The sequence below is a fragment of the Pristis pectinata genome, chromosome 35 (genome assembly GCF_009764475.1).
Source record: "Pristis pectinata isolate sPriPec2 chromosome 35, sPriPec2.1.pri, whole genome shotgun sequence".
NCBI lineage: Eukaryota > Metazoa > Chordata > Chondrichthyes > Rhinopristiformes > Pristidae > Pristis > Pristis pectinata.
The window spans coordinates 7,829,686-7,853,808 of NC_067439.1; the positions used below are offsets into that span (position 1 = coordinate 7,829,686).

A 24,123-nucleotide genomic window follows, 5' to 3' on the forward strand; every position below is an offset into this window, starting at 1 on the left:
CTGTGTAATGAATTCACCTGTACAATCGGTATGCAAGACAAGTTTTTCACTGTACCCCGGTACAAATAAGGTAAGATATCTTTATTAGTCACATGTACATCGAAACACACAGTGAAATGCATCTTTTGCGTAGAGTGTTCTGGGGGCAGCTCACAAGTGTCGCCACACTTCCGGCACCAACATAGCATGCCCACAACTTCCTAACCCGTACGTCTTTGGAATGTGGGAGGAAACCGGGGCACCTGGAGGAAACCCACGCAGACATGGGGAGAACGTACAAACTCCTTACAGACGGCGGCGGGAATTGAACCCGGGTTGCTGGCACTGTGATAGCGTTATGGTAACTGCTACACTACCGTGACAATAATAAACCAATACCAATATACTGTACATGTGTCTATCTAAGAGCCCCCACCAAACTGCCTGATTCCACTACTACCCTTGGTAACCTACTCCAGGCACCTACCACTCTCTGCATAAAAAACTTGCCCCTCACGTCGCTTTTCAACATCCCCCCCCAACTTTAAAAGCATGTCCTCTGGTGTTAGATATTTCTGCCCTGGGGAAACGATCCTTGACTCTTCCTCAAATTCCCCTCTGAATCTCCTGCCCCTTACCTCAAATCTGTGCTGTGCGGTTATACACACTGATGCTTTGGGGAACCGTTCCTCATGGTCCCACCCTCTCTATGCCCCTCATGATTTTGTACCCCGCAGTCAGGCCTCCCCAACTCCAAAGAAAACAATCCATTGACATTATGGTGAAACAAGAAGGAAGATCGCTGATTCTGGAACGCGGCAGTGCTGTGGATGAGCTTCACAGGAGGGGTCGCTGGTGTCGGGGAGAGGTGTGGAACAGAGTCATCACTTTCAGATTGACTTACAGCATAGAAGGAGGCTATTCAGCCCATTAAATCTGGGCTGGCTCTCAGAACAATCCCATCAATCCCACCCCCCCGATTCTACCCCTCACCCACACACTAGCGGGCAATTTACAGCAGCCGATTAACCCACCAACCCGCACGTCTTTGGGATGTGGGAGGAAACCAGAGCATCCGGGGGGGGGGGGGGGGAACCCACACGGGTCACAGGGAGAGCGTGCGAACTCCACACAGACAGCGCCGGAGGTCGGGATCAAACCTGGGACACCGGAGTTGTGAGGCAGCAGCACTACCCGATGTTGGGAGGTGTCGTTAGTTAGCGCGGGCAGGGTGGGGCCATCGAATGGTGGCAGCAGTGGGAGGGACGGGAAGAGGTTGTGGGTCAGGGGGCATTTACAGGTCACCCCTTTAACCCCGTGTGTTCTCCCCCAGAGTCCGCCAGCCCCGGCCTCCTTTCCGAGGACGCAGCGTTGGAACGAACGTTCTTTGTCCGCATGAAGTCAACATTGACCAAACGAGGGGTCCACATCAAATCTTCAGGATACAAGGTAATGGCGGGGAGGCGGGACCCTGCAAACGCCGCGGTGAAAAGGGGCCGCACTCGAGGTCAACTCATACGGTGCAGGTTCAATGACCTGCAGCGCGGGGGAGCTTGCAACTGCATGAGCAGAGGTGCATTTCCTGCAACCTTCTTCAAGAGGTGGTGCACCGAAACCCTTTGACCAACATGAGTAGCTGCCCCTCCATAGCCAGAGACGGACTTGGATCAGGGAAGGAAGAACTCATGACGAAACCTGTTCTGCTCACTGGGCTGTGTTGTGCCTATCCTACGCCAGGTTTATCCCCTCTCTCCTTAAACCTGTGCCCTCTAGTTCTTGATTCCCCAATCCTGGGAAAAAGACCGTGTGCATTCACCCTATCTATGCCCCTCATGATTTTATACATGTCTATAAGATCACCCTCATCCTCCTACGCTCCAGTGAATAGTCCTAGCCTGCTCAACCTCTCTCCATAACTCAGTCCATCGAGTCCCAGCAACATTCTCGTAAATCTCCTCTGCGCTCTTTCCAGCTTAATGGCATCATTCCTGTAGCGGGGGGACCATAATAAACACAATATTCCAAACATGGCTTCACCAATGTTTTGTACAACTGCGACGTAACTTCTATACTCAGTGCCCTTGACTGATGAAGGCTAGCGAGCCAAAAGCCGCCTTCATCACCCGGTCTACCTGCGACACCACTTTCAGGGAACCATGTACTTGTACTCCTAGGTACCTCTGTTCTACAACACTCCCCGGGGCCTCCCCGTTCACTGTGAAAGTCCTACCCTCATTTGTCTTCCCAAAATGCCACACCTTGCACTCAGAGGAATTAAACTCCATTTGCCATTCCTCGGCCCATTTACCCAGCTGATCAAAATCCCCCTGTAAGTCCCGCTAACTGCCTTCACTGTCTGTGACACCATCTATTTTAGAGTCACTTCCCCACATTCTCATCAACCAGTGTCACAATAACACATAATCCAGTTATTATCACAGTGCTGTTTGTGGGATCTTGCTGTGTGCACATTGGCTGCCATAGCGATGGTGATTGCATTTCGAGAAGCATTCATTAGCTGTGAAGCAAGCTGGGACCTCCCGAGGTTGTGACATTAGGGCAGATACAATTCTCTGCAATTCAAATATCACACTGAAGTAGATTTGGTTAATAATGTTGAAAATTGTAATCGTTCTGTTTATACAGTCTTCACATTTCCCGACACGAACTGTGAATTCTGTTCAACATCCCGGTTTAAATGTGGCTTTAACGTCCAGTGTCCCTTACCATGTAATGGCTTGGAATAATATCCACATCAGATAACCCCTTAAACCATCCCTATTCGAGGGACATCTGCTCCTGGAATTAATCAGGCAATTGTCTCCAGATAAGGGGTCTAAAACAGAGATGGGAGATGGGGAGAAATTTACTCTCTGAGTCTTAGAGCTGTACAGCACAGAATCAGGCCCTTCAGCCCACTGTGGTGATGCTGACCGTCATACCGATCTGTACCGATCCCACTTGCCTGCATTAATCCCTCTATCTCCTGCTTGTTCAAGTACCTTTCCCATTGCGTCTTAAACCTTGTCATTGTTCCTGCCTCCACCACCTCCTCTGGCAGTTCATTCCAGACACCAACTACTCTGTGTGTGAAAAGTTTACCCCCCAGATCCCCTTTAAATCTCTCACCTTAAACCTGTGCCCTCTCGTATTAAACACCTCTACTTTGGGATTAAATCTGTCCCCTCTAGTTTTAGACACCACTACATTGGGATTAAACCTGTGCCCTCTAATTTTTAGACATTCCTACTTTTGGATTAAATCTGTGCCCTCTAATTGTAGACACCCCTACTTTGGGATTAAACCTGTGCCCTCTAATTTTTAGACATTCCTACCTTTGGATTAAATCTGTGCCCTCTAATTGTAGACACCCCTACTTTCGGATTAAACCTGTACCCTCTAGTTTTAGACACCCTAATCTTGGAGGCCTTTAGAGAGCTCAGGAGACTGAAATGGATGTTTGCATCAAGGGATTTACGGATTGGACAGGAAAGTGGTACTGAGATAAAGCCCAAGGATTGGCCTTTATCTCAGTAAGAGGCAGAGCTGACTCGAGGGGATGTGGGGTGACTGCTCTTGCTGGCTTTGACCCTTTGAACACCGGCTGTACTCTTGTGGAAGGGTCATCACTCCCATCTCATCCTTGGGAATTGGCAATATGTAATAAAATTATAGATCTCCACAACAAAGGGAACCATTCAACCCATCACACCCCTGCTGGGCAAATCACGGAGAGTTACAGCACAGGAAAAGGCCCTTCGGCCCACTGTGTACGTGCCGACCATTATTTATTCCCTCCACATTCCCATCAATTCTACCAGCCACTTAGACACTCGGTGACAATTCACGGCGGCTAATTGTCCCACCGACCTGCATGTCTTTGGGATGTGGGAGAAAACTGGAGCACCCGGGGGGAAACCCACGCGGGTCACAGGGAGAATGTGCGAACTCCACACAGACAGCGCCGAGGTCAGAATCGAAACGGGGTCACTAGCGCTGCGAGGTAGTGCCTCTACTAACTGCACCACAGAAAATGATCTCCAAACTAATCCCACTTCTCACCTCTCAATCACGAAGGTTACAGAGCCGCAACTGCACTTCCAAGAATGCTACTAAAAATATGGATGGAGAGTCCATGGCCGTTGAAATATCCTCATCCATCAGGTCAAAAGGAAATTAACTTTGAGCAAAATGTTCTCTGTGCATGAAACAGCTGAAGGTTTCAGAGTGTGGGACGGGGCTGCCCCCTTGTGGCAGGGTGAATCAATGCAAGCTGAAAGCCTGCAAATGTTACCCACTATCACTCCTTTTGACACACCTTCCCTCATTTTCCCGATTTTCCCTCCTCTTTGGGGAAAATGACCTTTCCCAACATCTGACCTTGCAGTCAGGATGTTGAGCCGAGACCTCCTGTCGTTATAGAGTTCAAAAGTCAGGAATTTATGTTGCAGGTTTATAAAACTCTGGTTTGGCTGCATCTGGAGTATTGCATTCAATTCTGGTTGCCCCGTTAGAGGAAGGATGTGGAGGCTTTGGAGAGGGTGCAGAAGAGGTTCACCAGGATGCTGCCTGGATTAGAGGGCATGTGCTATAAGGAGCGGTTGGACAAACTTGGGTTGTTTTCTCTGGAGCGGTGGAGGCTGAGGGGAAACCTGATAGAAGTTTATAAAATTATGAGAGGCATAGGTAGGGTAGACAGTCAGAATATTTTTCCGAAGGTCGAAAGGTCTAATACTAGAGGGCATGCATTTAAGGTGAGGGGGGTAAGTTCAAAGGAGATGTGCGGGGCAGGTTTTTTACACAGAGAGTGGTGGGTGCCTGGAATGTGCTGCCAGGGGTGGTGGTGGAGGCAGATACAATAGAGGCATTTAAGAGGCTCTTAGATAGGCACATGAATATGCAGAGGATGGAGGGATAGGGACCATGTGCAGGCAGAGGGGATTAGGTGTCATTAACTTAATTAGTTTGGCACAACATTGTGGGCTGAAGGGCCTGTCCTGGGCTGTACTGTTCTATGTTCTATAAAATAAGATAAGATATCTTTATTAGTCACATGTACATCGAAACACACAGTGAAATGCACCTTTTGCGTAGAGTGTTCTGGGGGCAGCCTGCATGTGTCGCCGCGCTTCCGGCGCCAACATAGCATGCCCACAACTTCCTAACCCGTACGTCTTTGGAATGTGGGAGGAAACCGGAGCACTCGGAGGAAACCCAGGCAGACATGGGGAGAACGTACAAACTCCTTACAGACAGCGGCGGGAATTGAACCCAGGTCGCTGGCGCTGTAATAGCGTTACGCTAACGTCTACACTACCGTGCACAGAATCTATGTTCTGGATTCCACAGTCACAGAGTGCAGAACCAACATATTCTCCTTGGTGTCCTGGTCAATATTTAACCCTTTGCCAACACAATTAACCTACTGCTGTTTGTGGAATCTTGCTGTATGCAAACTAGCCTTCCACCCAGAAGCAGTTGCTGAATTTTAAACTGATTCGTCTGATGTGAATGAAACCTCTAAGGACATCTCCAGAACTCACTAAACCTTCACTCCCTCCACCAGCGGTGCCCCACCCATCTGCAGCTGCCAGCCCAAGTAATGCTGCCTCACTCACAGGTCCAGGGACCGCAGGTTTGATCCTGACCTCCAGTGCTGTCCGTGTGGGTTTCCTCCCACACCCCAAGGACGTGTCGGTTCGTTGGCTAATTGGCTGCTGTGAGTAAGTGGGGTGTTGAGGCCATGTGAGAGAATGGGTTGTGGGGGAGTGGGATCAATGGGAGAGACAGGTAGACCTGATGGGCTGAATGTCCTCCTGTGTCATTATGAGGTGTGATTGTGACAGCATCTCTCAAGCCTGTGACCTCGACACCAAGGGTAACATTGAACAGGGGAAACGCCACCACTGGCAGGTTCCTCTCCTGGTCACTGACCGGTAGTGGGTCTAAACCCTGGAAATGTTCAAGAGGGCAGCTCACCCCCACCTTCTCAAGGGCAAGTAGGGAGGAGGCAATTAAATGCCGGCTCAGCCCATAAGAAAACCTCCCTCCCCAACAGCACTGTGGGAGCACTCAGACCAGAAGGGCTGCAGTGGCTGAAGACACCAGCTCAGCACCGCCTCCTGATGGGGCGATTGGGGATGGGCAATAAGTGCTGGCCTTGCTGGTGACACCGACAGAGTGAGAATGAATGTACACGCCCCTGTCGATATCAGCGGTGCTGAGGTGTAGGTGGTTGAGAGCTTCAAGTTCCTGGGTGTAAATATCACCAACAATTTGTCCTGGTCCAACCACGTGGGCGCCACGGCCAAAAAACTACACCAACGCCTCTCCTTCCTCAGAAGGCTAAGGAAATTTGGCATGTCCCTGATGACCCTCACCAATTTCTATAGATGCACTAAAGAGAGCTGGATGCATCACAGCTTGGTACGGCAACTGCCCTGCCCAAGACCGCAAGCAATTGCAGGGAGTTGTGAACACAGCCCAGTCTATCATGAAAACCAGCCTCCCCTCCACTGACTCCTACACTTCCCGCTGCCTCGGGTAAGCAGCCAACATAATCAAGGACCCCCTCCCACCCCGGTCATTTTCTCTTCTCCACCCCCCCTCCCACCAGGCAGAAGGTACAAAAGCTTGAGAACACATACCACCAGGCTCAAGGACAGCTTCTGTTCGCTGTTGAACGGACCCCTCATACGCTAAAAGATAACCTCTTGATCTCCCAATCTACTTCATCGTGGCCTTTGGACCTTATTTGTCTACCTGCACTGCACTTTCTCTGTAACTGCAACACTATATTCTGCATTCTGTTTTTAACTACCTCGATATACACGTATGGAATGATCTGTCTGGATGGCACATAAACAAGAGCTGTTCACTGTATCTCGGTACATGTGACAACAATAAACCAAGTACCAGGATACTTGGAACCCATCCCTTCCCCTCCCTTTAACTTCACTCTTCTGTTTCAGGTTATTCACGTCACTGGTCGCCTGAGGCCGCGGATATCTCTGCCCCACGCCCGCGCCGTTCCCACCAAGTTCATGGGGATGGTGGCTCTGGCCCACACACTCCCTCCTTCCACCATCAACGAGGTCCGCATCGAGTGCCATATGTTCGTCTCCAGGGTCAGCCTTGACCTGCAGATCATCTACTGTGAGAACAGGTCAGTACTTCCGCACCAGGGCTATGGGGCAGGACAGGGCAGGGGGTCGGAATGCCGCACAGGAGAGGGATGCTTCAGGAAGCTAGCTAGGAGCACACTGCTCTGTGCCACGGGCTCACACTGGTGTATCCCATCGCACCTGCTTTGTGATCTAAATACCTTTTATTCTTGAGACTTGGTCTTCTTATCCACCTGGTAATTGTCAATGATGTGTCTCTCTCCCCTGTATCACCCAGTCAAAGAGTCACGGAATCATACAGCATGGAAACAGACCCTTCGGCCCAATTGGTCCATGCTGACCAAGATTCCCATCTAAGCTAGTCCCACTTTGCCCATATCCCTCTAATCCTTTCCTATCTGTGTACCTGTCCAAGTACCTTCTAAATCTTGTTAATGTACCTGCCTCAACCACTTCCTCTGACAGCTCACTCCATATACTGACCACCCTCTGGGTGAAAAAGTTGCCCCTCAGGTTCCTATTAAATCTCTCGCCTCTCACCTTAAACCTATGCCCTCTAGTTCTTGATTCCCCAACCCTGAGAAAAAGACTGTGTTCATCACCCTGTCTATACCCCTCATGACTTTACGCACCTCTATAAGATCACCCCTCATTCTCCTACGCTCCAATAAAAAGAGTCCTAACCTGCTCAACCTCTCTCCATAACTCAGTCCCTCAAGTCCCAGCAATTTCCTTATGAATCTCTTCTGCATTCTTTCCAGTTTAATGGCATCTTTCTCATAGCATTGTGACCAAAACAGAACAGAATATTCCAAACGCAACCTCACCAATGCCTTGTACAACTGCAATATAACATCCCAACTTCTGTACTCACTGCCCTAACTGATGAAGGCCAGAGTGCCAAACGCCTTCTTCTAGTTACCTAGCCTTCTCTCTATTGTAAATCAAGTCTCAGTACATAGCCCTCATGAGTAGGTGCCAGGGAGACAGTAGAAGCAAGGCAAGTCAAGTCAAGTCAAGTTTATTGTCATGTGCACAAGTGCAGTGACGTACAGGTACAGTGAAAAACTTGCAACAGCATCACAGGCACGTAGGTACAGCCAACACACAGAACATAAATTATACAAGACTGTGAAGAAAAAGTGTGCAAAACAAGACAGTGCAAAAACACAGTTAGAAACAAGTCCACGGTGGTGCGAGAGGTGGCCCGTAGTGTTCCGTTGCTGAGGTAGGGTTAGGTTTGTGCAGGTCGCTTCAAGAACCTAATGAGCAGACACAATAGTGGTGTTTGAGAGGCGTTTACACAGACATGCTTAGAACGGAGGGATATGGATCAGTTTGGTTTAATCTGGCATCATGGTTGGCACTGAGGGACAACTTGATAGAACTTTATAAAATTATAATAGGCATAGATAGAGTAATCAGAGATAGGCATAGATAGTCAGGGTAGAAATGTCAAATGCTGGAGGGCATTGGTTTAAGGTGAGAGAAGGAAAGTTTAAAGGAGATGTGCGGGACAGGTTTTTCACACACAGAGAGTGGTGGGTGATTGGAACACACTGCCAGGGGTGGTGGTGGAGGCAGAGGCGTTGAAGAGGCTCATGAAGATGAAGAGAATGGAGGGATATGGACCATGTGCAGGCAGATGGGATTAGTTGAATTTGGCGTCATGGTCGGCACAGACGTGGTGGGCCGAAGGGCCTGTTCCTGTGCTGTACTGTTCTAGGTTCTATTTTCTATCCCCTGAATCAGAAGCTTGTAGGGTCGATCCAGAGATACAAGGTGGAAATCTAACCTGATGCTGCAGTGTAGTGCTGAGGTAGAGGTGATAACTGTGTGCCCTCTCAGTTCGATGTAATGGTAACCATTGGCACATTTCAAAGTCAAGGTCAATGCACAAGTCCATGTGTGCACAGGTGCAATGAAAAACTTGCAGCAGCATCACAGGCACAGAGCATCAGAGATACAACATTCACATAAATTATGCAAGAAAGAACACAATTACTGGATTCCTCCTTCTTCAGCCCTTTGCCTCTTCTACCTATTGCCTCTCAGCTTATTGCATCTTCTCCCCCTCCCCCACCCACCTACCTTCTCCCTTCTCACCTGGACTCACCTACCTTCTCCCTTCTCACCTGGACTCACCTCTCCCCTGCCTGTGTGTGCTCCTCCCCCTCCCTCCACCTTCTTATTCTGGCTTCTGCCCTCTTCCTTTCCAGTCCTGATGAAGGGTCTCGACCCGAAACGTCGACTGGTTATTTCCCTCTATGGATGCTGCCTGACCTGCTGAGTTCCTCCAGCACTTTTTGTGTATTGCTCCAGATGCCAGCATCTGCAGAATCTCTTGTGTCAAAGGAAACCAAAGTCCATTGTAGTGCAAAGTGGTCATAGTGTTGGCCATAGTGTCATACTGAGGTGCTGATTAAAGTTGTGCAGGTTGGTTCAAGAAATGAACGGTTGATTACGAAGAGGAAAGGTGTTCTGGGCCAATGGTGACTTTTTATTCACCGTCACTGAAGCAGATAGTTGGGAGAATCTGGAATGAGGGAATATAGTTACAAGATTAGGGGTTGGTCATTTAAAACTGAGGTCGATAGGAACTTCTTGTAGAGGGTGGAGCTCTACTGCAGAGAGTTGTGCAGGCTGTATCATTGGGGGTATTTATAGTGGAAGTAGATCATTTTTGAAAGCGTAGATAAGTTTTTGAAAGATGAGGGACGTCTCAACGTCTCAAAATACTGGAGCACTCTGTGCATTTCCAGTTGCCACACGACAAGAAGGATGTTGTTGTGCTGGAGAGAGCGCAGAGGAGATTCACCAGGATGTTAGATAAGATAAGATTTCTTTATTAGTCACATGTACATCGAAACACACAGTGAAATGCATCTTTTGTGTAGAGTGTTCTGGCGGCAGCCCACAAGTGTCGCCACGCTTCTGGCGCCAACATAGCATGCCCACGACTTCCTAACCCATACGTCTTTGGAATGTGGGAGGGAACTGGAGCACCCGGAGGAAACCCACGCAGACACAAGCAGAACGTACAACCTCCTTACACACAGTGGCTGGAATTGAACCTGGGTCGCTGACGCTGTAATAGCGTTACGCTAACCACTACACTACCATGCCTGCCCGGTAGTGTGTTGCCTGGATAGTTATAGGGAGAGACTGAGCTTGTTTTCCCTGGAGTTAAGGAGGCTGAGGGGTGACCTGATAGAGGGGTATAAGATTATGAGAGGCAGAGATAAGAGCCAAAAGTCAAAATCTTTTTACCATGGTGGGGGTATCAAAAACAAGAGGGCATAGGTTTAGGGTGAGAGGAAGGGGTTTTTAAGGGGACCTGAGGGGTAGGTCTTTTTACACAGAGACCTAAAAGGCGCTGGTGGAGGAGGTGGTGGCACTGGGTACAATCACTACGTTTAAGGGGCATTTAGACAGATATTGAATAGGCAAGGCATGGAAGGACGTGGTCCTAATGGTGGAAGGGTGGGTGAGTAAGTTTGCAGATGATACAAAGGTCGGCGGTGTTGTGGATAGTGTGGAGGGCTGTCGAAGCCTACAGAGGGATATTGATAGGATGCAGAGCTGGGCTGACAAGTGGCAGATGGAGTTCAATCTGGAGAAGTATGAGGTGATACACTTTGGAAGGACAAACTCCAAGGCGGAGTACAAGGTTAATGGCAGGATTCTGGGCAGTGTGGAGGAGCAGAGGGAGCTGGGGGTTCATATCCACTGATCACTGAAAGTTGCCTCACAGTTGGATAGGGTGGTTAAGAAAGGTTATGGGATGTTAGCTTTCGTAAATCGTGGGATCGAGTTTAAGAGCTGCAAAGTAATGATGCAGCTTTACAAAACTCTGGTTAGACCACACTTGGAGTGCTGTGTCCAGTTCTGGTCGCCTCATTATAGGAAGGATGTGGAGGCATTGGAGAGGGTGCAGAGGAGATTTACCAGGATGCTGCCTGGATTAGAGAGTATGGATTATGAGGAGAGACTAAGGGAGCTAGGGCTTTACTCATTGGAGAGGAGGATGAGGGGAGACATGATAGAGATGTACAAAATATTAAGAGGAATAGATAGAGTGGACAGCCAGCGCCTCTTTCCCAGGGCACCAATGCTCAATACAAGAGGGCATGGCTTTAAGGTATTGGGTGGGAAGTTCAAGGGAGTTGTCAGAGGGAGGTCTTTCACCCAGAGAGTGGTTGGTGCATGGAATGCACTGCCTGGGGTGGTGGTGGAGGCTGATACGTTGGTCAAGTTCAAGAGATTGTTAGATAAGCATATGAAGGAATTTAAAATAGAGGGATATGTGGGAGGAAGGGGTTAGATAGTCTTAGGAGTAGTTTGAAGGTCGGCACAACATGGTTGGCCGAAGGGCCTGTATTGTGCTGTATTGTTCTATGGTTCTAATGCGGGCAAATGAGATTAGTGTAGGTGGGCAAAAAGGTGAGCATGGATGTGACGGGCTGAAGGGCCTGGTTCTGTGCTGTACGACGCCGCAACGCTACAAATTGCGGGAGAAGGGAAAATCACACAGAGGAGGAGATGAGGCCTGGGGCAGATCAGCCATGATCATATTGAATGGCGGGGCAGGATTGAGAGGCCGAGTGGCCTACTCCTGCTCCTATTTCTTGTGCTCACACTGACCTCCATGGGAGCTTGCCAGGCACAAACTGCCTGATGTGTTTGCTACTTTTCAACACTGGTAATATTTCAAGAGAATTTCATTGGCGAAAAGGCGCTATAGAAATGCGAGTCCTTCTTTGTGTTTATCAGGTGCCTTACCTTTCCTTTGATCCCATCATGAATTTTGTCTCTTCATCTGTTGCTCCTCCTGTCTCCCTGTCTTTATATGTCTGGCTTCCTGTCGATCCAGCTGCCTATTTAGCTGTCTCTCTGTTACTCCACCTGCCTGTCTGCTTGTTGGCTGTGTGTATATGTTCACTTGCCTGGCTGCCCTCTCTCCATCTCAAACCTGCCTGTCCGCTATCCCTGGGCGGAGAGCCTCACTCACTGGCAGAGGAATTAGACACTTCCAGCTGCTCGTTCCCTGCGAATCTCAGCTTCCCAGCTGTAGATCATTGAGGGAGTGACAGGTTCCCCGTGACTGGAAGAGGGAGAGAGAGACAGGCAGAGAGAGAGAGAGAGAGAGAGAGAGAGAGAGAGAGAGAGAGTTGAACTCCCTATGTCTGTGTAAGCCACCTGCCTGCATTTTAAAAGTCAGTCCCAAATGTCATTTAAATTTAAAACTACATTTATAAAGTGAGCAGACTATAGACAGAAATAGGCACAGGCTGGAGGACCTGAGGTTGTTTTCCTTTGAACGGAGGAGGCGTGAGAGGATCTGTTGGAGTTATTGAAAAGCCATGATTTGTCTGGACAGGGCAGGTAGGAACTGTTCCCACAGGGAGAGGAGTCAGGAACCTGGGATGATAGGAGGTAACTGTACCGAACATGACGTGAGGGTGAAATGCTTTCATGCAGCGAGTGGTCAGGACGTGGAATAGGGATGTTGGAGAGTTGTGGAGAGAAATTCGATTGTGGTGCAAGCTGGGTCGGTACCAAAGGAAAAAGACTTTGCAGAGCTATAGGGAAAGCACAGGGCTGTGGGGCAAACTACATTATTTTTCCACAGGGACAGGAAGGAGTGGGCTGAATGGCCTCAATCATAGAGTTATACAGCAGAGAAACAGGCCTTCCATGCTGACCAAGATGCCCATCTAAGCTGGTCCCATTTGCCTGCATTTGGCCCATATCCCTCTAACCCTTCCCTATCCGTGTACCCGTCCAAGTGTCCTTTAAATGTTGTTATTGTACCTGCCTCGACCACTTCCTCTGGCAGCTCAGCTCTGCAGCCCTGCCAAAAGAACTGGCTTCCTGCGCGTGCATTCACATGTTTAAGTGCTGTTACCATTTTATATGCTTTTAACACATTATGAGCAAGGGAGAAGTATCATCATTTCCTGGACTTCACTCCCTCTCAGTCACTCAGCTTTCCTGCTTATAGTTTCATCCTTTCCCTCCCTGGTTGCTCTCTGAGTCCTGGGTGCGTGGAGACGGGGCAGAGCTCAGTTAAATAGAGCCTGGGGATGTTAACAGTAACTCTGTTTCTCACTCCATAGCTGCTGCCTGACCTGATGAGTGTTTTCAGCATTTTTATTTCAGATTTTCAGCATCTGCAGTTCTTTTGACTTTCACTTAGAGGAAGACTTACTCTGTGTCTAACCCATGCTGTTCCTGCCCTGGGAGTGTGTGATGGGACAGTGTAGAGGGAGCTTCACCCTGTGTCTAACCCATGCTGTTCTTGCCCTGGGAGTGTGTGATGCGACAGTGCAGAGAGAACTTTACTATGTGTCTAACCCATGCTGTTCCTGCCCTGGGAATGTTCAATGGAGCTGTTTTAGGGTTGTAAGATGGAAAGATTTGTCTGATTCAATTTTTTAGTCCAGATTTCATTTGTGTAATAGCATCATAGAGTAATAACGCACAGAAACAGGCCCTTCGGCCCAACCAGTCCATGCCGACCGCAGCATCTTCCCCGTTAGTTCCAGTTACCCGCGTTTGGCCCATAACCCTCCAATGTGTGGGGATAAGGAATCAAAACTCACTTACTGCTCGGATGCACAACCTTGTTCAGCCCCTGGCTGGGGACAGCGATTCCTTCGTCTCTCTCTCATCTGTGTTCCATTTTCCACCGCCCAGAATCTCGGACTACATGGACTTGTCCACAGCGGACGTGGTGGGGAAAAACTGCTATCACTTCATTCACGCTGAGGACGTGGAAGGGATCAGACATAGCCACCTGGACTGTGAGTAAATCCGTTCCTTTCTGATCCCTTGGCAACCCCAACATGCTGACCACATTGCCTCGGGAACGCAGTCTTTCAACGCATGGGGGTTGCCCACGGCAACACAGTTTAGTCAGTGCATATAAAAGTTTGTAAGTCCAAGGCAGCAAAGAAAGAATTCTTCCTTTACCTAGAGGTCTCAGGTTCCAGGCACCATGGGTGTTGGGAAGGAACTTACATTCTGCCTGACACATACTGTTGCTGCCCTGGGAGTGTGTGATGGGACAGTGTGGAGGGAGCTTTACTGTGTGTCTGAGGGAGTGTTGAAGCTTTCCAAACTTTGAAATAATCCCTTCCACTTTTGCAGTATTTCTGTACCTCTGAGCTCATTTAAAACAATGGCACCGCTGCATCAATTGCCATCAGCGGCTATTGTTCCAGAGCAGGATCACGCTCCCCAGTGGGACCAGTGTGAGTGATTCGGTCTCAGTGTGGGTTGGACAGGGAGCCGCTGGCCTCTTGTTCTCCAAGGGGAACAGGTTGGGCTGCTCCTTAAGTCTCAGCAACTCCCCCCATGTCGGAAACCAAAGCGAAATTCTCACTGCGATGCCTTCCAAGCACAAATACCGTCTCACTGCCTCTCCCTCACCAACCTGCCTCATGTAGACCTCCCAGCTCCCCGGCTCTCTCCACACGCCTCGCTTGAGCTCAATCCTAATGCTCCATGGAGAATCAGGTCAGTAGTTAAAAGAGGGTCAAGTTACACGAAGGCATTCAGGAGAGCAGCAGAGGGGGTGGGATCCAACTGGGCACCTCCACCAGAGCCAGCACTGATGTAATGGACTGAATGGCCTCCTCATGGGCTGGGTGGTCCTGAGTAAGTTACCAGGGAGGGGACACGTCCATCGGGGGCTGGAGATCAGTGAGGGACCACCCCTTCAGGGTATTGGGGAGGGACTGGTGGTGTGTTGAGGGTCTTTGATTGGCACTGCAGTCTTTTCTTTAAATACCTGTGGTGTGGAGTGAACCAGCTCACTGAGGGTTAAGGGTAGAAGTGCCACCGTTTACCTCCGCCGCACTTGACAGCACTGACTGAAATGAATGACTTCCGAGCGGCCTGGGGCAAATCCCGTTGTTGCCACAAGACTGTAGGTTTGCTGAACTGAATTTAAAGCCTCTTGTTCCTGGGTTGCCAGAGTTTTGCCCATCAGTCACTGAGGGCTGGAGCAGGAAACAGGGGAGGACAGAAAGACGGACATCATGTGAGAGAGAGGGAGGGAGAAGGAAAGGCAGGAGGCAGAGAGTGGCAAGTAGAGAGAGCAAAGCTGAGAGAGGGTGAGGAGATGCAGAGCAAGTGAAAGCTGCTGAGGGAAGGGAAGTAAAAATAAAATGATGGAGAGGTTAAGAGAACAAAGAGAGAGAGAGAGAGAGACAGGGAGGGAGGAGAGAGACGGAGGGAGGAGAGAGACAGGGAGGGAGGAGAGAGAAAAGAGGAGAGACGGAGATGGAGGCCATGAGATTGGGCAAATTGTGAGAAAGGTTGTTAGAAATTGTCAGAGGACATAGATGAGAGGGAGTGATCAGATCCAAAGATGGTTAAAAAAGTGGAATGAGACAAATCGGAGAGAAATAGTGACACAACCGTGTTGTGGACAACCCAACTTACCTTGCCCCAGTGTAAGCCCTCTCCCCAGCACCCTGTGTCACTGACTGTACCTCCAGATGTTAATCCACCTCCCTCACACCGTCCCTCAGAAACCCTTCTCTTCAGCACCCTGTATCACTGACTGTATCTCCGCTGATGTAAATCAACCTCCCTCACACCGTCCCTCAGTAACCCCTCTCCCAAGTGTCCTGTCACTGACTGTACCCCCAGATGTTAATCCACCTCTCTCACACTGTCCCTCAGTAACCCCTCTCCCCAGCACCATGTCACTGACTGTATCTCCACTGATGTTAACCCAGAACCTTTGCAGAACTGGGCAGATTTTGACCAAACCTGTTTGCCGCAGCCTACCCCATGCCAGGGGTCTGTTAACCATGGTTTGCTCTCCCCTCTCTGCAGTGTTAAACAAGGGCCAGGTGGTCACCAAGTACTACCGCTGGATGCAAAAGAATGGGGGTTACATGTGGGTCCAATCCAGCGCCACCATCTCGATCAACGTCAAGAATGGGAACGAGAAGAACATCATCTGGGTGAACCACGTGCTGAGGTGAGGACCAGGTTCTCCAACGTTGACGAACAGCTCTCACCTCAAAAAATGTTCTGCTGGAGGAACGCAATGAGTGCTTCAAGCCTGGCCCCTCTCTCTCCCCTTCCAGAGGAGAGCAGGTGGCCTCCGCCGCCTACTACCCCTTCTGATGAGATGCATTTAGAGGCATTTAGACAGGCATATCAACATGAAGGGCGTGGAGGGATATGGACCGTGTGTAGGCAGATGGGATTAGTTTTGCTTGGTATCAGTTTTGCTTGGTATCATGGTTGGCACAGACATGGTGGTCCGAAGGGCCTGTTCCTGTGCTGTGTCCTAATAACCCTCCTACCCTCCACATTCACCGGGGCCCCAGTCGTAAGGAGAGAACCTCAGTGTCCGCCCCTCTCAGGTGATGGGAAGCAGTGTGTGTGGTCACCAACCAGTGTTATCTGTGAAGGGCTGGCCTTTTTGTAAGGATGCATCTACCTTCCCCAACCACACACACACACACACACACACACACACACACACACACACACACAAACAAGTGAGCACATGCAAATGGGTCCATCCCTTACCAATCCAGAAAGCAACAGGTTCCAGTGATTCACTGCTCCCTGAGGAACAGTGTAACATTATCTTCCTGCCCTTGGGAATGGTTGGCATGGGAACCATTTCCCTGCAAAGCAAATTTATGCCTTGATGAAGATCTGTCCATTTCTGTGCAGAAGGATAGGCTGAACGTCTCCTCTTGTGAGGTACCAACGCATGGTTCTCTCGTCTCACTCGAACCTTCTGGGCTCCAGACACAGGGACAGCCCTACCAGCCTGCACCACCATCTCTTAAGGCCCTTCCCAGGATTAGACCCCGTGGACTAGGCTGCTGGAGAGGTGTGTCAAGCCCAGGCTAGAGAGGTTGAGAGGAAGTTCTTGGGAAGAGAGAGGGAGGAAGGCGGAGAGACTTGCATAGTGTAAAGGCAAGATGGCAACTCCACAACCGAGATTGGAATGGCTGGGGAGACCAACTGGGGAGAGCAAGGGGATTGTAAACATTTAGGCTCTGTCCAGGTGGTTCACAAAGATGGGACGAGGCACTGGAGGATCAATTGCCAGTGATAGTTAGAGCCATAGAGAAATACAGCACAGAAACAGGCACTTCGGCCCACCGAGTCCATGCCGACCATCGACCACCCATTTACACTAATCCAACATTAATCCCATTCTCTCTACGTTATCTCAGCTCCCCCCAAGATTCTACCCCTCACCTACACACACTAAGGGCAATTTACAGTGGCCAATTAACCTCCCGATACTAAGTGCAGTCGAAGGGTCTCGACCCAAAACATCGACTGTCCATTTCCCTCCACAGATGCTGCCTGACCCGTTGAGTTCCTCCAGCAACTTGTTTTTTTTGCTCCAGATCCCAGCATCTGCAGTCTCCTGTGTCTCCAACCTACTGACCCGCTACCTAGTAGGGACAAGGGCAGGGTGAATCATCCTAAAAATTAAGTGACTAAGTAATGTACGTGCCACCCAGCATCTTCACAGAGAGGAGGCGTGACAGAGTTGTTCAGTCAACAGGGACATCAGGAATCAACCTTCCCACAGTGAGAACGGGCTCACTCACCAGGTGGAGTTTGGGTCTTGCTTTGCATCCTAATTCCTTGAGGGCTCAACCTAGGGTTTGCCCCTTGGTCTTATACCAGCTTTAACCCACGGTGCAGGGTTGTCCCAGGTGTCAGTGGGAATATTGGGTTTCTTTAATCCTTGTCGCTGTATCATGGATTTTGGCACAGGCAGGTAATTGTCCAGGGAGAACAGTCCCTCCGGCACAAGGGGGGATAAGTCTGCATGATGCACAGCACCTCCACCAGCAAGCCCATAATTACACTTCACCACAGTCCCTTAATCACAGCCCCTCTCTCCCCCCCAGTGCCTTTAGAGAAATAAATCTGGAAACGTTACTGCACAGGCTGCATCTTCAGCCTCTTTTGCATTCATGAAAAGGGGAGAATGAAATGTCATCGCTGCGATAATATTTAGTAATCTCTACACTGCGAATAATTAGCTGTGACTAATTTAACATAAAAGCATTAGTTGCTGCGATTTATATTTTAATTGCAAGCATTAATTACAAGGCCTAATTAACATGCACCCTAACAGAAGGAGTCACATTTGTTCATTTCAGTGTCAGCTCAATCTCGTACAGACACACACTCAACTCACACGCACTCAATCTCACACATTCAAACTCACACACACTCAATCTCACACTCAAACTCACATACATTCAATATCACACTCAAACTCACACTCAAACTCACACACAATCTCTCACATACACAGCTCAAATTCACACTCAAACTCCACACACAATCTCTCACACACACACACTCAAATTCACAATCTCTCTCGAACACAGCTGAAATTCACTCTCAGACTCCACACACTCAATCTCTCTCACACACATACTCAGATTCCTACACACATACACTTACTCTCATGCACACTCAACTCACACTCAAACACACACAACTTACAAACGTACATGCATTTACACATTCACACTCATTCTCTGTCTCTCTCTCTCTCTCTCTCTCTCTCACACACACACACACGTGCATTCTCTCACTCACTCTCATTCTCACACACACAATCTCTCCCTTAGGAAAGAACTGAGTATTCATTTTGGTATCTTACATTTCCCTGCCATTTTCTTTTATCTCCCTAAGTTTCTAACCTGTCTCCTGTTGTCAGGATTTGGCAAAGACTTTTGTTTTAGGAATAATGGCAGTACCTCAGAGGTTGGTGATATTAGTCAGTCTCCTCCCCGCCTCTGTTACACAGGGAGATGTGTGAGTGTTGGCTGTGACATGTGCCTCTGAGGCAGAAGGTCGCAGGCTGGAACCCTGGAGTCTCAGCTACAGAAACTGAGGTTGGCGTTTTGCAGTTCTGAGGGAATGCCACACTGCCAGAGCTGCTTGCTGATGAGGTGGTAACCCCAGCCTGTCTCTCATGAAGGGACCAGATTAGATTAGACTATTGTCATCTACACCGAGGTACAATGAAATTCGTTGTTCGTGTGAAGCTCACAGAATATACAAGGTAATAATAAATACAGTGTTGAGTGCAAAAACAACAGAATGATGAAAGGATTGTAGTGCGCTCTAGTGCAAATGACAATCATAGAATAACCAAGAGAGGTAGAGCTAAGAGTCCGAGAACGTGGCAGCACCACCAGGAAGGGAGTGTGAAGGTGGTGTTTGGTTCAGGAGTGGGGAGGAACTACTTCAAACCACAGCAAGGAAGTTCTTGCCCAACATCAGTAAAACAGAACGATGGCAGCTTGCTGAGTGCAAATCCATTGCCTCTGTCTACACTTCCTGCTGCCTTGGGAAAGCAGCTGACATAATCAAGGGCCCCTCCCACCCCGGTCATTTTCCCCGCCACCCCCTTCCATTGAGCAGAAGATACAGAGAGAACATGCACTACCAGGCTCAAGGACTGCTTCTATCCCGCTATTAAAGGCTCTTAAAGGGACCTCTTGTACAATAAACTCTCCCAAACTACCTCGTCATGGCCCTTGCTCTTTATTTGTCTGCCTGCACTGCACTTTCTCTGTAACTGTAACATTATATTCTGCATTCAGCTATTGCTTTTCCTTTTGTGCTACTTGATGTAATTATGTTTGGAATGATCTGTCTGGATGGCATGCAAAACAAAGCTTTTTGGTGCATGTGACTGTAATAAACCAATTGACTGCCATGTTTCCATGAAGTTAAATGCTTTGGGACGTCCTGAGTGCTGAAAACTGCTAGAGAAATGAAAGTCTGTTTTTTTGTGGCATTGTCCAGATGGAGGCCAGTTCCGTAGACTTCCCAGTCAAATTTATGCCTCCGATCTCTGTGCAAAAACGTTCCATCTCTTGCTGAAAATAGGAGGAATGCATCTGCCCCTCTGCACTTGAACTCCCATCCATCTTAAAGTGTCTACCTGAAGGGTGGCACGGTGGCACAGCAGGTAGAGCTGCTGCCCCACAGCTCCAGAGACCCGGGTTCAATCCCGACCTCCGGCGCTGTCCATGCAGAGTTTGCACGTTCTCCCCATGACCCACCTGAGTGCTCCGGTTTCCTCCCACATCCCAGCGATATGCAAGCTGATAGGTTAATTGGCCGCGGTAAATTACTCCATGTGTGAAGGAAAGTGGTAAAATTTTGGGGGAGTTTTTGGGAATGTGGGGAGAATAAAATGGGATTAGCATGAATGGGTTTTTGATGGACGTTGAGGACTTTGTGAGCCAAAGGTCTGTAAACGTAATGAATACATTATGATGGCTTCAATACATTTCACATGCCTGACTTTATCTCACCAGAGGTTTCTCTGCCTCAGAACGCTCAGCAGCTTTTAGCGATGGTTTGTGGTATCCCTGCCTTTGTGCAATGGTGATGCATTATTACCTTTTGCTCTTACAGCAAACCAGAGCTTCGAGACACTCCAATGGACATCTCGCAACTCCCGCTGTCGTCCAGCAAAGCTTCGAAACAACTGGAGTTATCGGATTCAGAGTCCGACTCCCGGGAACACATAGGTAAAAATAGCTGAGTGACTGACATTCTCCTGGGAAGCGTGAATCCCATTCCCTTAGCACGGAGCACTTGATCGCGGTCAGCGGGCCACAACTGGAAGCCAATCCAGGCAGCAGGCTCCAGTTATGGAGAGTCCTGAAGAAGGGTCCTGACCCGAAACGTTGACCGCCTGCCTTTCTCCGCGGATGCTGCCTGGCCTGCTGAGTTCCTCCAGCATCATCTAGATTCCAGCATCTGCAGTCCTCTAGTCTCCAAATGGTGCATTTGCAAAGTGCGAACCAATCAGAGCTTGTGGTTGATGGGTTGAAAGACCCCAAATGTAGATGTCCACAGGCTCGCATGCATGCAGAGGACATGGATTTGCAGCAAAGCCCCCAGGAACTCAGTAATTTTCATGGGGGTCTCCGATGTTGTTGCCATCATGGTTGATGGATGGGGAAGAACTGGCAACTCAGTATCCCAGGGTATAGAATTTTCGGGCAAGACAGAGGAGGGGGTAACAGGGGAGACAGTATTGCACTGTTAGTCAAGGATTGCAGTACTTCAACATTGAGGGAGGATATCCTAGAAGGGTCCTCAAATGAGGCCATTTGAGATAGAGATTAGAAACAAAAAGGTTGTTGATACTTTGCTGTGAGGTATATTACAGACCCAACAGACATTAGAGGAACAAATATGTAGGCAGATATCAGAGATGCAATAAAGATAGGGTTATCATACTGGGGGAATCCCAATATCCAAAATATTAACTGGGATTGCCTTAGTGTTAAAGGTGTGGGTCCATGGGGCCCAGAGGGCAAACTGGATTCAAAATTGGCTTGGCAATAGGAGACAGAGGGTGATGGTAGAAGATTGATTTTGCATTTGGATGCCTGTGACTAGTGGTGTCCCATAAGGATCGGTGCTGGGACCTTTGCCGTTTGTAAATAACCTGGATGTGGGAGGCAAGATCAGCAGGTCTGCGGACGACATGAAGATTGGCGGATTGTCAATGGTGTGGAAGTGTGCAAAGAGCTAGTAATGTTTTGGTGAATGGACTAAAAGATGGCAGAGACAAACGTGAGATGATGCATTTCAGGAGCACTAATGAGGCAGGACATACACCATGAATGGTACGGTCTGAGGGAGCATTGAGGAACAGAGGGACAAGTCCATAGATCCTTGAAGGTGACAACGCAGGTAGATAACCTGGCTAGGAAGGCATACAGGATACTGGCCTTCATTAGTCAGGGCATTGAATACAGAAGCAGGGAGGTTATGCTCCGACTTTATAAAACTTTGGTCAGACCTCAGCTGGAGTACTGCATGCAGTTCTGGTCACCAAGGTATAGGAAGGATGTGATGTTACTGGAGAGGGTGCAGAGGAGATTTACCAGGATGTTGCGGTTATGAGGAGAGACTGGAGGAGCTGGGTCTGTTCTTCGTGGAGCAGAGGGGGTTAAGAGGGAACATAATTGAGGTATATAAAATTATGAGGGGTTTGGATAGAGTAGACTGCAGTTCACTTCTCTCCATGTCGAACTAAGATAGTGTTTACAATTCTGTGAAACTTGTTCACCGAGTTTGTAGTGAGAATGTGGGACTTACTACTACAAAGTCAAAATCGAGTTTATTGTCATGTGCACAAGTACATGAAGAACTTACTTGCAACAGCATCACAGGCACATAGCATTAGAGACACAACGTTCAAAAGAAAAATATAAATTAAACATAAATTATACAAAGATTAGACAAGAAAGAACACAATTAGAACAAAAGTCCATTGAATGCAAAGTGGTCGTAGTGTTGCTATACTGAGGTAGTGATTAGGGTTGTGCAGGTTGGTTCAAGAACTGAATGGTTGAAGAGAAGTTGCTGTTCTTGAACTTGGCGTGGGGGAAAGCAAATTAGTAACAGAGTACGAAGAGGAGCAGTTGGAGAAGCAAACAGGAGAGGAATGGGTGGGTTTATTAATGGGTTGAGTTGAAAAGTGAAGTAGATCCTATCGATCATTAACATCAGCAGGGACTGATTGGGTCAACGTCTTATTGACAGTTTACAGCCACACAATGGTTATGTACGTAGGTGGGCTGGAAGCCTACTGGAAAGAGTTCGGAAAAGATTTACAAAGATGTTGCCAGGACTTGAGGGACTGAGTTATGGGGAGAAGTTGGACAGGGTTGGACCTTTTCCCTTGGAGTGGCAACCTTATAGAAGTGTATAAATCACGAGGGTTATAGATAGGGTGAATGAACTCAGTCTTTTCCCAGGGTTGGGGAATCAAGAACTAGAAGACTCAGATTTAGGGTGAGAGGGGAGAGATTTAATAGGAACTTTTTCACCCAGAGGGTGGTCCGTATATGGAATGAGCTGCCAGAGGAAATGGTTGAGGCAGGTACATTAACAGCTTGTGTACATGGGAAGGAAAGGTTTAGAGGGATATGGGTCAAATGCAGGGAAATGGGACCAGCTTAAGATGGGCATTTGGGTTGGCATGGACCAGTTGGGCCGAGGGGCCTGTTTCCGTGCTGTATGACTCTCGAGGCAGTGGAAGGGGAGGTCCCCGGAAGCGAGGAGATCGCTGACGGCACGGGAGATAGTGACCTGATGATCGCTGGTAGGGTCCTGGTCCAGGGATAGGCAAGAGGAAGTGTTCGAAAGCTGCTGTCTGGACCTGACGAAGGGTCTCGGCCCGAATCGCCGACTGTCCATTCCCCTCCATAGATGTTGCCCGACCCGTCGAGTTCCTCCAAGCTTTCTGTGTGTTGCTAAGGTAGAGGTCAGTCCACCAGACCACAACAGCGCTGCCCTTGTCTGCGGGTTCGGGTTGCGCCCCCGATTGATGCACCAATGTTGCAGTGAGAGGTATTGTTGCAGCTGTATAGGACCCTGGTCAGACCCCACCTGGAGTACTGTGCTCAGTTCTGGTTGCCTCACTACAGGAAGGATGTGGAAGCCATAGAAAGGGTGCAGAAGAGATTTACAAGGACGTTGCCTGGATTGGGGAGCATGCCTTATGAAAACAGGTTGAGTGAACTCGGCCTTTTCTCCTTGGAGCGACGGAGGATGAGGGGTGACCTAATAGAGGTGTATAAGATGATGAGAGGCATTGAGCGTGTGGATAGTCAGAGGCTTTTTCCCAGGGCTGAAATGGTTGCCACAAGAGGACACAGGTTTAAGGTGCTGGGGAGCAGGTACAGAGGAGATGTCAGGGGTAAGTTTTTTTACCCAGAGCATGGTGAATGCGTGGAATGGGCTGCCGGCAACGGTGGTGGAGGCGGATACGATAGGGTCTTTTAAGAGATTTTTGGATAGGTACATGGAGCTTAGAAAAATAGAGGGCTTTGGGTAAGCCTAGTAATTTCTGAGGTAGGGACATGTTCGGCACAGCTTTGTGGGCTGAAGGGACTGAATTGTGCTGTAGGTTTTCCATGTTTCTATGTTCCAACTACTCTCTCCATGCCTCCACCCCACT

General features: G+C 48.9%; 1 protein-coding gene across 8 annotated transcripts in view; it reads left to right on the forward strand.

Moving 5' to 3' along the window:
• LOC127586331 (neuronal PAS domain-containing protein 3-like) overlaps window positions 1-24,123 on the forward strand; it is a 399,247-nt gene that overhangs the window by 373,737 nt on the left and 1,387 nt on the right. For all 8 annotated transcript variants that reach the window (XM_052044193.1, XM_052044191.1, XM_052044185.1 and 5 more), the window contains 5 exons: window positions 1,313-1,428; window positions 6,951-7,144; window positions 13,803-13,909; window positions 15,954-16,101; window positions 20,556-20,671. In XM_052044193.1, the coding sequence (XP_051900153.1) occupies window positions 1,313-1,428; window positions 6,951-7,144; window positions 13,803-13,909; window positions 15,954-16,101; window positions 20,556-20,671 (681 nt within the window). The remainder of the gene's footprint in view (window positions 1-1,312; window positions 1,429-6,950; window positions 7,145-13,802; window positions 13,910-15,953; window positions 16,102-20,555; window positions 20,672-24,123) is intronic.